Source organism: Rhinoraja longicauda, chromosome 35, assembly GCF_053455715.1.
Source record: "Rhinoraja longicauda isolate Sanriku21f chromosome 35, sRhiLon1.1, whole genome shotgun sequence".
NCBI lineage: Eukaryota > Metazoa > Chordata > Chondrichthyes > Rajiformes > Arhynchobatidae > Rhinoraja > Rhinoraja longicauda.
In genome coordinates this window covers 18,752,863-18,766,950 of record NC_135987.1, presented here as the reverse complement: position 1 = coordinate 18,766,950, position 14,088 = coordinate 18,752,863, and the positions used below count along the sequence as shown (strand labels likewise).

At 43.1% G+C, this 14,088-nt stretch overlaps 1 protein-coding gene across 4 annotated transcripts in view; it reads right to left on the bottom strand.

The window, feature by feature from the left end:
• Positions 1-14,088, bottom strand: part of cdhr1a (cadherin-related family member 1a) — a 67,676-nt gene that overhangs the window by 30,243 nt on the left and 23,345 nt on the right. For 2 of the 4 annotated variants that reach the window (XM_078428662.1, XM_078428665.1), the window contains exons 1-5: positions 5,531-5,587; positions 4,836-4,931; positions 3,261-3,406; positions 495-545; positions 10-99 (exon numbers count right to left, since the gene is read on the bottom strand). In XM_078428662.1, coding sequence (XP_078284788.1) covers positions 10-99; positions 495-545; positions 3,261-3,406; positions 4,836-4,931; positions 5,531-5,582 — 435 coding nt within the window. In that variant the 5' untranslated portion in view covers positions 5,583-5,587. Of the gene's footprint in view, positions 1-9; positions 100-494; positions 546-3,260; positions 3,407-4,835; positions 4,932-5,530; positions 5,588-14,088 lie in introns of those variants that run through there. The other 2 variants (XM_078428663.1, XM_078428664.1) reach the window with 1 other exon arrangement.

Here is a 14,088-nt window from a genome sequence, read left to right as displayed (position 1 = left end):
GCATCTTACCTCAGGTACATTAATGATGTAAGGTGTCTTAATAAACTCTGGACTCTCATCATTAGCATCTGTGACAAGTATCCGAACTGTTTCGACAACCTATAAGCGTAAAGTTGGTTTAATTTATTGTCACATGTACGGAGGTGCAGTGAAAAGCCTTAGTTACATGTATTTCCAAAATGTGTTCATAAAATTGCAGATGACACAAAGTTTGGTGGTGGACACAAAATGCTGGAGTAACTGAGCGGGACAGGCAGCATCTCTGGAGAGAAGGAATGGGCGACGTTTCAGGTCGAGACCCTTCTTCAGACCGGTGGAATTGATGTCAGTGTGGAGGAGAGAATTAGATGACAGGGTGACATCAATGTTGGCAAAATGGGCTGAGACTTTGCAGATATGAGATGATGCATATCTTAGGCAGCATTTGGCTGACTCTCATATTTCTTATGCTCTTGTGTCATAAGTAGTTCTACTTCATATGTCAGAAATCTTACTTTATTAACACCATCAGAAATGCTGACCAGCACCTCAATTTCATCTTCTTTCTGAAAGAGGAAACACAGTTAGATGTTATCAAATAAAACAAAAGGCCTTGTGTCACCTCCCCCCCCCAGCTAACAATAATCCATTCTACATTTTCCTTGAACCCCATCCCCTTTGATCTCTCGTTTTCACACCTTACCCTTCCATATCTTTATGTCTCCCTCTCCCCTGACTCTCTAAATCTTTTTTTAAAAATATTGGCTTGGGTTTTGCTGACGTACAGATTAACCTTGTGCTTACTTTATGCATTGTTGTAAAGGGAAACATGTTGGACAGAAGCCCAGTGCAAACCCCAGCCATGAACCTGCTGGGACAATCTCTGACAGATGGCAAAGCCCTGACCTTCCATTCCACTGCCTGTCCACCTGCCCGGTTCATTCAAAGCATTGCTTGCCCTTTCATTCAGAAACATTCAAAAATGAAAATTAATAAACCATTTTGTCTCTTGATGTCTTAAATAGAACATAGACCAGTGCAGACAAGGACAAGCCCTTCGGCCAACAATGTCTGTGCCAAACATAATGCCAAGACCAACTCTTATCAGCCTGCACATGATCCATATCCCTTCCATCCCTGTATATACATGCGCCTATGTAAAAAACCCTTAAACACCACTCTTGTAAACTCCACCACCGTCCCAGGCAGCACATTCCAGGCATCCACTATCCTGTGTAAAAACCTTGCCCCACACATCTCCTTTAAACACAGCCACTCTCGCCTTAACATTATGTCCTCTAGTCTTTGACGCTTCCACCTTGAGAAAATTTTAATTCAAATATTAAAACCCCCAAAACCCTCAAACTGTCCGCAGGGACATTGCAGCATCTGGAAATATTTCGCAAATAAGTAATTTATTCTCTTTTTACCTTTCTTTCTTGCGGGTGAACAATCTCTGTTGAACTGAAAGGGCGGAGGGTTGCTGTGTGGCAGGTTTAGCCTGAGTAGACCTGAGAGCGGACTGCTCCATGTCACTGCAGAGGCTATTGCAGCATTCAAGTTGTAGTGCTAGGCCCCAGAGTGTGTCGGCAGAAGACTGCCCATAGCCGTGAGACCTCTGTATTTGGACACATGTCCAGCAAACTCCTGAACTTGCTGGTATATGTAATCAATCATCAAAGAATGGCTGACATTTATCATAAAGTCCTGGTTTTGAAATGTTTTTTGTTTGGGGATCACAAAGGTTGTGTTATATAAAACTTGTAACTTCAGACCATAAGATGTAGCAGCAGAATTAGGCCATTCGGCCCATTGAATCTGCACTCTGATTCGGTCATGACTGTTCTATTTTTCCTGATCATCCCTATTCACCTGCCTTCTCCCCATAACCTTTGATGCACTTACTAAACAAGAAACTACCAATCTCTGCTTTAAAAATACCCAAAGACCTGGCCTCCACAGCTGCCTGTGGCAATGAATTCCGCAGATTCACCACCTTCTGACTAAAGAAGTTCCTCTGTATTTCATTTCTAAAGGTACGTCCTTTTATCCTGAGGTTGTGCCCTCTGGTTCTAGACTCTCCCATTACTGGAAACATCCTTTCCTGAGCATCCAAAACACAGTTTTCCACTATCTCAGTACGTGACAAGAATAAACCAATACCAACACCAAATGGTGCCTATTGAGGAAATCAGGGGATTTGGGGTTAGTGCGGGAAAATGGCGCTGAGATGAATGATCAGCCCTAATGTTACTAAACTGCAGAGAAGGTGCCAAATGTCCTACTTCTGTTTCTACTTCTAATGTACTAAAGTTTCCTGCATTATAACAGGGACTTTACTTCAGAACTGTCATAGAATGAAATGACTACAAAGTGCATTGGGATGATCAGAGGCAGTGAAAGCTGATCTCTTTTAAAGGAATTGGATACATTTTTGAGAAAGAACATGCAAGTAATGGAGAGATGGTAGGAGAGTGGATTTAGTGTGGAAAGGCCAATTTAAAGTCACCAGTAATAAAAATGCGCAAAAGGATGCAAAGCGTTGGAGTAACTCAGCGGGTCAGGCAGATCTCTGGAGAACATGGATAGGTGACGTTTCACAGAGTGCTGGAGTAACTCAGCGGGTCAGGCAGCATCTCTGGAGAACATGGAAATGTGACGTTTCACAGAGTGCTGGAGTAACTCAGCGGGTCAGGCAGCATCTCTGGAGAAGATGGAAATGTGATGTTTCACAGAGTACTGGAGTAACTCAACGGGTCAGGCAGCATCTCTGGAGAACATGGATAGGTGACGTTTCACAGAGTGCTGGAGTAACTCAGTGGGTCAGGCAGATCTCTGGAGAACATGGATAGGTGACGTTTCACAGAGTGCTGGAGTAACTCAGCGGGTCAGGCAGCATCTGTGGAGAAGATGGAAATGTGATGTTTCACAGAGTGCTGGAGTAACTCAGCGGGTCAGGCAGATCTCTGGAGAACATGGAAATGTGACGTTTCAGGTCAAGACCCTTCTTCAGACTCGAAGGGTCTTGGTTACCTTTCCATGTTCTCCAAAGATCTGACTGACCTGCTGATTTACTCCAGCACTTTATGTCCTTTTGTGTATTAATCAACATCTGCAGTTCATTGTTTCTGCAGTAATAAAGACACAATAAGCTGAAAAGCCTCCTTGTGTTCTTGGTTCTTGGTCCTCCAAAATATTCCAAATGGAATTTATACTGGAGGTGTGGTCCATGTGTTGATTGAATTCTGCCATTCATTGTAAATGAGCCAAAGCAGCCTTACCTCTCTGTCCAGCTCTTCCACCAAAGTGACTTTCCCACTTTGTGGATCCACTGAAAAATAGCTTTTCGATCCTGGTTCAAATGTCATGTCATATGCAACAGAATTTCCCTCCAGATCAGTCCCATTTAAAGTGTATACATGGGATCCTAGGGAGAGATTTGAAATCATGTTTATACCATTAGGAACACATTACAGGGGAACAAGTTACACATCATTGCCTCCATTGTTCTTGTCTCTAGTGAGTTTAGGTCAATTGTACAGATTCTCTCCTCACATGCAGCTTGGCAGGTTACCCCAGGGCAGGGCTTACATAGTAAGCGTAAAGTTTTGAGGAGTGTTGCAGAACAGAGACCTGGGGGTAGAAGTACATAGTCCTCTAAAAGTGGCAATGCAGGTAGACAAGGTGGTGAAGAAGGCATAAGGGTATTGAATACAAGATTTGGGATCATTGGGGTATTGAATACAAGATTTGGGATTTCGTGTTACAGCTGTACATGTTGGAGATCATAAGTGATAGGAGCAGAATTAGGCCATTCAGCCCATCAAGTCTACTCCACCATTCAATCATGGCTGATCTATCTCTCCGCCCTAACCCCATTCTCCCCATAACCTCTGTCCCCCCCCTTGAGACCACATCTGGAATGTTGTGTACAGTTCTGGGTCACTACATCATAAGAAGGATGTGATTAAACTAGAGAGATGCAGAAATGTTTTTCAAGGATGTTACTGGAAGGCATAGATTTAAAATGAATGGGGAAAGATTTAAAAGGGGTCAAAAGGGCAATTTTTCATTCAGAACAAGCTGCCAGAGTAAGATGTAGGATTAGATGTAATTACAATGTTTGAAAGATACTTGGGCAGGTTCGTGTTTGGGAAAGGTTCAGAGGGATATGGACCACTACGGAACCAGCTCAGGAAAGCATCTCGCTCGGTCAGCATGGACAAGTTGGGCTGAAGGGCCTATCCCTCTAAATCTTGCTTCACAAAATCCAAGGGAAGGATATTCCTCTAGAGTTACACAAGGCCAAGGCCCAGTACAATCTCCACAAGTGTACAGGACACCTTTACTCTGGAGCAACAAACAGTCCTCTGGAGGAATTCAGCAAATCAAGTAGCATCTGTGAGTGGAAAGGAATGGTCGATGTTTCCAGTCATGCAGGTCACTGTCTGACGAGGACAGGACATCATTCCCATTTTCCCACAACTGATCTTCATATCTGCAAAATAGTCACAAAAAGCTGGAGTGACTCAGTGGGTCAACCCACATCTCTGTAGAAAAGTAATAGGTGACGTTTCGGGTCGAGACCCTTCTTCAGACTGAAAGTCAGGGGAAAGGGAAATGAGAGATATAGACGGTGATTTAGAGGGATATGGAACAAATGAATGAACGATATGCGAAAAAGTAACGATGATAAAGGAAACAGGTCATTGTTTGCTGAGGTATAGGATAGGTATCCAGAAAAGTGGGATTGTTATGGATCAGACACGACGATGTTTTGTGTGTGAATTTCCATCGCATGGTCAAAGAGCATTAAGCTTTGCAACATTTACCACGAAAGTATCTCTAACACCTACCTATAGTTGCGTCTTCAGGTATGCTCAACATAGCCATGTTCCCATTGGTGCTGTTGGGTGCATTGTCGTAGAAATAAGGCGCATAATCTGCACGAACTAGCGGAAATTCAACATTGTGTTAATCAAGAAATCTCCGAGCACGATGCATGCTGTAGGCTCCCAGCAAACAACAATCCAATGACCTCCATCCCATGGACAGTTTACTTGAAATCGCTTACAATTTAAATAACTACTAATCATTTCTGTCACACTATCGTGATTAATGGACTTCACTCAACATTATTTTCGACAATTTTGGAGCATTTTCATATTATATCTGAATATGCAGAAGGGCTAGTTAGTTAGATCAGTGTAGTAATAACTGCAAAATGTTTATTTTTGCTGTAATAGACATACATAATCACAAATGCAAATGTAATGAGCGAAAGTGTGCATTCAATCCATGAAAAGATCCCAAAACATCTTCCAAGACAGCACAGAACCAGTTTCCAACAATAATTCCACGTTCAATGTTAAATTACTTCATGTCCTACTTGATATTATTATTAGTTATTATCACAATATTATGCATGTAGTTTGGCTGACACACTCCATGATATAGTTAATAATTACGCTGAGGATTATTGCGGATTAGGCTACTCCGGTCGTTCTGACAGAGAGCTTATTTTAAAAATATAACGAGACCACACACTTACCAAGAGAGATGTATGTCACAGCAAATAGGATGGAAATGTAGCAAATCTCCATATGCTTCATTATAGTGTGAGCAGCAGGCTTGATTTTATTGAAAGTAATCTTGATGTTATTCCGGAGGGAGCATTCTGCTGGCCTGCGCACAGAAGCTGGCTTTGGACAGATGCAATACCAGCAACTAAGACTTTAATCGGATGACTCATTGTTCAGAGCAGACTGGAAGCTGCTTTCTCGGGTAAATCCATCACTCAACTGACAACAGACTTAAATCTTCCATTAGGGTTTTCTTTCAAAATAAACCTGATGAAATGCTTTGGTTCATTGAAGTGGCAACTTCACGTGTTCACAAAACTAATGGAGCTTCTCACCTGTGAACTTCTGGAAGTTATTTGACGGCATGAATAATATGAAAACTCTGTCTAGTGGCACAGTGGCGCAGTGGGTAGAACTGCTGCCTCCCAGCGCCAGAGACCTGGGTTCAATTCTGACCTCTGGTGATGCCTGTGTGGAGTTTGCAAGTTCTCCCTGCGACCAGTTTCCTTCCACATTCCCAAGATATCTAAGTTAATCAACATAAGAGTCAGATTGATTTTATAATGCTTGATTCATTGATTGAGACAGCCTAGAAATAGGCCCTTCGGTCCATCGAGTCCACTCCGACAATCGATCATGCATTCACACTAGTTCTATGTTATCTCTCTTTTGCATCCACTCCCTACACACTAAGGGCAATGAATTACAAGCCCACACGTCGTTGGAATGTGGGAGGAAACCAGAGCATCCAAAATAACCCCATGCGGTCACAGGTAGAAGGTGCAAACTCCACACAGATAGCACCTGAGATCAGGATCGAACCCAGGCTTCTGATGTTGTGAGGCTTCCCGATTCACTTTGTCATTCCAATAAAGGCGAAGTCTCTTTTGAAGCCTTTTGCTGTTCAAGTCATCTTGAAATGTAGTTCAGACTAATCTGCTCATCATTTAAACCCAGCGTTTTGCTTATGCCTCATCAAGCTCCCAATAGAATTAGGGTCCAGAAATCCAAAAGGCTTTCAAATATAATAATAAAATAACACACATTGTTAACTATTCCATTTATTTCTCCAATGCTCTGTATAAAGAGAATAACTTGCTGGCACTTTGCAGTTAACCTAATCTCTTTTTCTCTCAGCATTCGCATTGAACATCCAGGAAAAGCATAGCAGACACTCTGAGAGCAATAACTGAGGTCTCATTAAGTATCAGTGTCATCCAATTCCTCTGAAAATTATAAATGTCAGGTCATGATTAAAGCTTGGGATTTATGTTCAAAATTTATAACCATTAAGAATTTAGTTCAGACTGCAATAAATTACTGACTGCTTAAGTATTCAGATTAAATATACACATTACTGATGTCTTTGAATCATTTCAATGAAATGCTGAAACCATTACAGAAGGTACATCTGTTGGGCAATTCCACATGAAAATCCAATATAGCTTTTATCATGATTTTTTCCCGTTTATTTAACTTAGAGATATAGCGCAGAAATAGGCCCTTCGGCCCATCGGCCAGCGTTCCGGAACCTGCACACTAACACTATCCTACACTAGGGACAATTTATAATGATACCAAGCCAATTAGCCTGCAAATGTTTACGTCTTTGGAGTGTGGGAGGAATCCAGATGGCCCCATAGCAGAAGCGTCCACATCGCGGGGCTGGAAACTGGAAGAGTCCTGAGCTGATTCTGCTACCACCATCATCTATTGTACAAGTGATGGCTCCCTGAAGCTTGCGCCCTCTTCAGGGCAGACGATGACAGCGATGTAACATTTGAAACATGGGTGATGGGCACGAAAGAAGAAGAAGCAGGAAACCAGACCTCCCAGAGAAAACCCACATGGTCACAGGGAGAATGTACAAACTCCGTACAGACAGCACCTGTAGTCAGGATCGAACCCGGGTCTCTGGTGTTGGAAGGCAGCAACTCTCCCGCCACGCCACCATGCCGCACATTAAAAATATATATATTTTACAGTGGAAGCACAGGCCCTCACAAGCACAGATTTTGCAGTTGGAGATATCGCAGGCACCAGCACATCCGATGTACAATTGGTTGGCCTCGTTCTGGGAGAACAGCCTCTTTGATCACGGTCTCTCCTCTGCCAGCTATATCTCTGTAACCACTAGTCCTGTAACAGCATGTCATCCAGGGAACTGTCCTTTTTTTCCCACTCTTTGCTTTCAATCCTCTCACTAATTCTCAAGCCACCTCAAGCTATGCCTACTTTAGTTCTCCTCCTCTCTACAATGAGAGTTCTGCAACATCCTCTCTCACTGCTCCCCCTCTGTGATCATTCATCATCGTTACCGTTTTGCATATTTCATTCATTTGTTCTATATCTCTCTACATCATCGTCTATATCTCTCGTTTCCCTTTTCCCTGACTCTCGGTCTGAAGAAGGGTTTTTGATCCAAAACGTCACCCATTCCTTTTCTCCAGAGATGCTGTCTGACCCGCTGAGTTACTTCAGCTTTTTGTGTCTATCTTTGGTTTAAACCAGCATCTGCAGTTCCGTCTTACACATCCAGTATGTTACTTCCAGTTCCGCAGGATCTAAACTTGTTGATCAACATCCTGTGTAGGATCTTATCAAAAGCTTTTTGTAAATCCAAACAAACTACCCTAACTGACTCCCCTTATCAATTCTGTTGGTCACAACCTAAAAGAATTCCAACAGATTGGTCAACAAAATTGCCCTGTCATAAATGCATGTCAGATCTGCTCTATCCTCCTTCAAGGTGTTCTATTAGTACATCCTTCATTATAGATTCCGGAATATTCTACACCACTGAAAAAGTATGTTCTTTGTATATTCTAACTCTCCCTTTCTTAACAGTGAAGTGACATTTGTTTCTCTTCAATCCACAATAACAGCTCCAAACTCTATAGAATTTGGAAGGGGATAACAAAGACATCCATTATTTCTCTTGCCACCTTTCAAAACTCTGGGATGTTGGCCATCGGGTCCTTGGGATTTTTTAATCTTCAAGCTCACAAATTTCCCTGGAGCTATTTTTGAATAATACTTAGTTCCTCCAGTCCCTCAGCTTGAATCCACTGGACCTTTGTGGTTTCTAGACTGCCCATCTTTGGTAGTGCTTTCCCCACATGCTTGTGTCCAGGCCACTGGTAGGCTGGACAACACTTAAATAAACAATGGATCCACAGCAACGTGGCAAATCAGAATGGTTGAGTGTCATGATGTCAACTCTGATCATTGGGTCTGACACATTCATGACAGAGGGGGAGGCCGGGCCACATGCAGCCCCTGAAGGCTTTAAGCAGGGAATTTCACACCTCAGTATTGGGTAAGGTACACTCTGATGTCCAACCATTTATGTGTTGCATCAATAATGTTTGTGTTTCTGGCTTAGGGATAACATTACCATCCACTGCTGCAGGAAGTCATGCTGCAGCTTTATAGGACTTTGGTTAGGCTACATTTGGAGTTTAGTTTAGTTTGGTTTAGTTTAGTTTAGTTTTGTTTAGTTTAGTTTAAAGATACAACGCGGAAACAGGCTCTTCGGCCCACCAAGACCGCACCGACCCAGCGATCCCCCCACACAATAACACAATCCTAGGGACATTTGACATTTAGACCAAACCAATTAACGTACAGACCTATATGTCTTTGGAAACCAAAGAGATTGGAGACAACCCTGGCGGTCACGGTGAGAACATACAAACTATGTACAGACAGATAAAGTAGTCGGGATTGAACCCGGGTCTCTGGCGCTGTAAGCGATGTAAGGCAGCAACTTACCGCTGCGCCACCGTGCGGCCAATTGTGTATTGTGTGCAGTTCTGGTCACCCCATTCCAGGAAGGTAGGCTCGATTGAAATCATGTATTGTCTTTCCGCTGACTGGTTAGCATGCAACAAAAGCTTTTCACTGTATCTCGCTCGGTACACGTAGCAATAAACTAAACTGAACTGCACTGAGGCATATAAATGTATGTCCTTCTCTGAGAAGGAAGGTTAGGAAAATAATGTATGAGAAGTCATCAATTTCATGTTTGGAGGAAAGAATATTTCTAAATTGAATCCTTTTCTCTCTATTCATTTATAATTATTTAGGAATTGAACTACCAATTAACATTTGTCTCCCATGGGTAAAAGGGAGAGAGGAATTGTCCACCTAAAAGTAGTTAATAAAACAAATATTCTAAAGTTCCGATGTATCCCAGATTTTGGGACAAGTTGTGTCATTCCAGATTCTAGCCGGTTTTCACAGTGAATGGTATGTTTTTTTCTCGCTTAATTCCAGGCAGGTTAAAGGCTAGACCTCCAGAGATGCTGCTTGACCCGTTGAGTTACTCCAGCACTTTGTGCTTTTTTTGGTAAAAGAAAACTGATTGTTAAGTTCATGGACACCAACCTACAAAGATCTTGTAAAAGAATCATGAAGGCAGGGTGGGACACCTTTGATATATTTAGTTGTGCTGGGAGCAAGCTTGTCAGCCACATTTCTTTGCACGTTTCCCTTAGCCATTTTCCTCAAATGTTGATCTTGTTTGCTTTTGGAAGCATTGAGTGACCCGACATCCACTACTATTCCAGCAATCGGTTCTCAATCATGACTACTCACGGTATTTATTTTTTCTCACATCCTCCACTCTGAACACCGTCCTTTGTGGCTTTTACTAAAAAAATTAATCTGTGTCTCCCATTCATTTAAACGCTCATTAATAGGAAGAGTTCTTCTTTCTTTCCCCAAGGTGAATCAGTCAGGGATTTGTCCACTTCTCGCTAATCTCCCCTTGACTGTCTTTGTTCTGAGGAGGACAACCCTAGTTTATCCATTCAAAATATTGTCTTCCTTCTAAGATTAAAGTTACTTAGTTACTTAGCTGTTACCAACTTGCCCCTAGTTTAAATATGTGACAAGAGAATAGGGAATTGGCAGCTTTTAGAGTCATAGAGTCATATAGCACGGAAACAGACCCATCAGCACAACTTGTCCATGACGACCAAGGTGCCCTGTTTAAGTTGGTCCCATCTGCCTGCGTTTAGAACATATATCTTTCTAAATCTTTCCTCTCCATTGATTAATGTAAAAACAAACATATATTAAAATGTGTAGGAAAGAACGGCAAGTGCTGGTTTAAATCGAAGGTAGTCACAAAATGCTGGAGTAACTCAGCGGGACAGGCAGCATCTCGAGAGAGAAGGAATGGGGGACGTTTCGGGTCGAGACCCTTCTTCAGACTGATGTAGATTATATATAAAACAAGTGTTTTCCTGTCTGAGAATGATCAAATGTGTTTGGCTGCTTCACAGGCTAGATGGGATGTCAACATTGTGTTCCAAGGGACTGATAACAACAGAGGTAAGAAAAACAAGTACTGGAGTAATTCAGGGCAGCATCTGGGGAGGGAATAGAAAGGTGACGTTGTGAGTCAGGACCCTTCTTCAGAGTGATAGCTGTAGGGAGGGAAAAAGCTGGAAAAGAGAGGTGGGGGCGAGACAAAACCTGGCAAGTGATAGGTGGACACAAAAAGCTGGAGTAACTCAGCGGGACAGGCAGCATCTGTGGAGAGAAGGAATGGGTGACCTCTTCTTCAGAGGTCTGAAGAAGGGTCTCGACCCAAAACGTCACCCATTCCGTCTCTCCACAGATGCTACCGGTCCCACTGAGTTACTCCAGCTTTTTGTGTCTATCTTCGGTTTAAACCAGCATCTGCAGTTCCTTCCTACACAAGTGATAGGTGGATACAGATGAGGATGGAAGGGTTTGATTGAAAGGTCCATGTCACTGAACTCTTTGTGAGGAATATTTTCAGAGTTAGTGGGAAGCGACATTTGCTTCATCACTGTCTACAAACTCTGTGGAGATATGAAATATCTTTCCGCATTAGCAATGCCACATTCTACAAACAAAAATCAACTCTTTTTGTTCTCAGCTTACATACTTCAGTGGATGGTCTTTAAAACGTTCTGTGTCCATTGGTTCTTTGAGGTACTTTGGTCTCTTTCACTCCTGAGCCCTACAAAGGATATCTCCCTCTGCCTGCATGCACCGTGAATGGTATGTTTCTTTGTTCCTATTGTTTCAAAGTTACTTCACAATGGTTTGCACCAGTCCTGATGCAACAATGGTTTTTACAGAGGTTCTTAGTTAGTAGACATTGACTTAGACATCAACCAATAGTTTGAAGGCCATTCACACTGCGGGGAGGTGTGAGTGTGAAACGGCTTAATGTATAAATAAGCCGGGAAAGTGAAACACTGTACCTAAAGCGTGAAACTTGAATCAGGAATCTTCAGTACTCCATACGATGGAAAACCATAACGTCAGTGGTGAATATCACAGAGAATATGAAGAGCTAGGTGACTCTCAATAAGTGAGTTAACTGGATTATTCAACATGACCATTATTAAAAACTTAATCCACTGATGTAAATGAACATCTTTTGAGGTGTAATAGAGTCATGGAGTCATACAGCCCGGAAACAAGCTCGACTCATCCTTGCCAACCAGGTTTTGTAGCGTTAGACCCATTTGCCTGTGATTGACCTGCTGTATATCCCTCGAAATCATTCCTATCCATGTGCCTGTTTAAATGTCTTTGAAACCTCACCATTGTACCCACCGCTACTGCTTCCTCTGGCAGCTTGTTCCATGTGCACACCACTCTCAAAGTGTGAATAACTTTGGGGCGGCACGGTGGCGCAGCGGTAGAGTTGCTGCTTTACAGCGAATGCAGCGCCGGAGACCCGGGTTCAATCCTGACTACGGGTGCTCTACTGTACGGAGTTTGTACGTTCTCCCCATGACCCGCGTGGGTTTTCTCCGAGATCTTCGGTTTTCTCCCACACTCCAAAGACGTATAGGTTTGTAGGTTGATTGGCTGGGCAAATGTAAAAATTTTAAAAAAATTGTCCCTAGTGGGTGTAGGATAGTGTTAATGTGCGGGGATCGCTGGGCGGTGCGGACCCGGTGGACCGAAGGGCCTGTTTCTGCGCTGTATCTCTAAATCTAAATCTAAACTTGTCTCCTCGGGTCCCCCTCTCATGTCCCACTTTGTCCCTCGGCTTTAATGTGCCCATGGTATCACCCCTAATCATCAGATGTAATGAATAGTTGAGACGTCTCTTTGATCTAAAGTGAGTCGGCAACATGACAGTTGCGATAGTTTGTGGCTTGTTCACATACGAGGGTGGTCCAATTTCAGCCCAGTTAAATAAGTATCAAATAGGTGAAACACCAGGGTGAATGGTTGGAATAAGTGCGTGTGATATGATCAGCGTTTAACAAATTTGAGCTTGAAAATGAGCCCTAATTGGGCGTGTTGTTGGGCGACACACTATGTTATTAAAATGCCGTTCATGCAGGGTAATGACAGTGTGGAGATGGAGGGGAATGTTTTCAATATCAGTCTGATGTTGATGCTGTTATAATGTATGAGATAAGCAGTTGCTTTGTACAGAGAAAGCTCCCAAAAGAGACCCTGTGCACATTGGCTGATGTGTGTGGTTTTGTCCTGCACGTGTCTTCTGTATTGTTGGAGCCACGCTGGCCCAGGCAAGTAGGGAGGATTCCTGTGCTGAGTGATTCAATTGGGGTGTAATTCACTTGCTTGGATGAGTGCAGTTTCAACTACTTGGCACTATGGCGCAGTGGTGGATTTGCTGCCTCACAGCGCCAGAGACCCAGTTCAATCCTAACTACGGGTGCTGTCTATATGGAGTTTGTACGTTCTTCCCATGACCTGCGTGGGTTTTCTCTGGGTGCTCTGGTTCCCTCCCACATTCCAAAGACGTTTGTAGGTTGATTGGCTTGGTAAGATTGTAAATTGCCCCTTGTGTGTGTGTAGGACAGCGTTAGCATGTGGGGATCGCTGGTCAGTGCGGACTCGGTGAGACAAAGGGCCTGTTTCCGTGTTGTATCTCTAAACTAAATTAAACTGCACTACTCTTAGAAGGATTGACAGCGTGCAAGGCAAAGCAAGCCACTTGGTTGGAACTTTAGCACTCTAAATATTCATCCCCTCCACTAATGGCACACATGTTTGTACCATCTACAATATGCACCACAATTACTCTGTTAGACTACACTGATAATAACTCAAACTGCTGCCATTACTGTCATGGATGGGGGCATCAGGCACATGGGAACATTGCCACCTGCTGGTTTCATTCTAAGTCGCCCACCATCTCGAATTGATTACATATCACTGTTCCTCTATGATGTAGTTTTGAGATACTCCACTGATTCCATGCCAACCATCCCGTTCACACAGGTTCTAAGTTATTCAACTCCATCATCCACCTGCTACACACTCAGGGCAACTTTACAGAGGGGAGTTAACCTCCAGACGTGCATGTCTTTGGGATAGGGGAGGAAACCAGAGCACCTAGAAGAAGCCCACACAATCACAGAGGGAATGTGCTTATTCCACACAGAGTGCACCCAAGGTCAGGATTGAACCCTTCTTCAGTCTGAAGAAGGGTCCCAACCCGAAATGGCACCCATTCTTTTTCTCTAGAGATGCTGCCTGACCCACTGAGTTACTG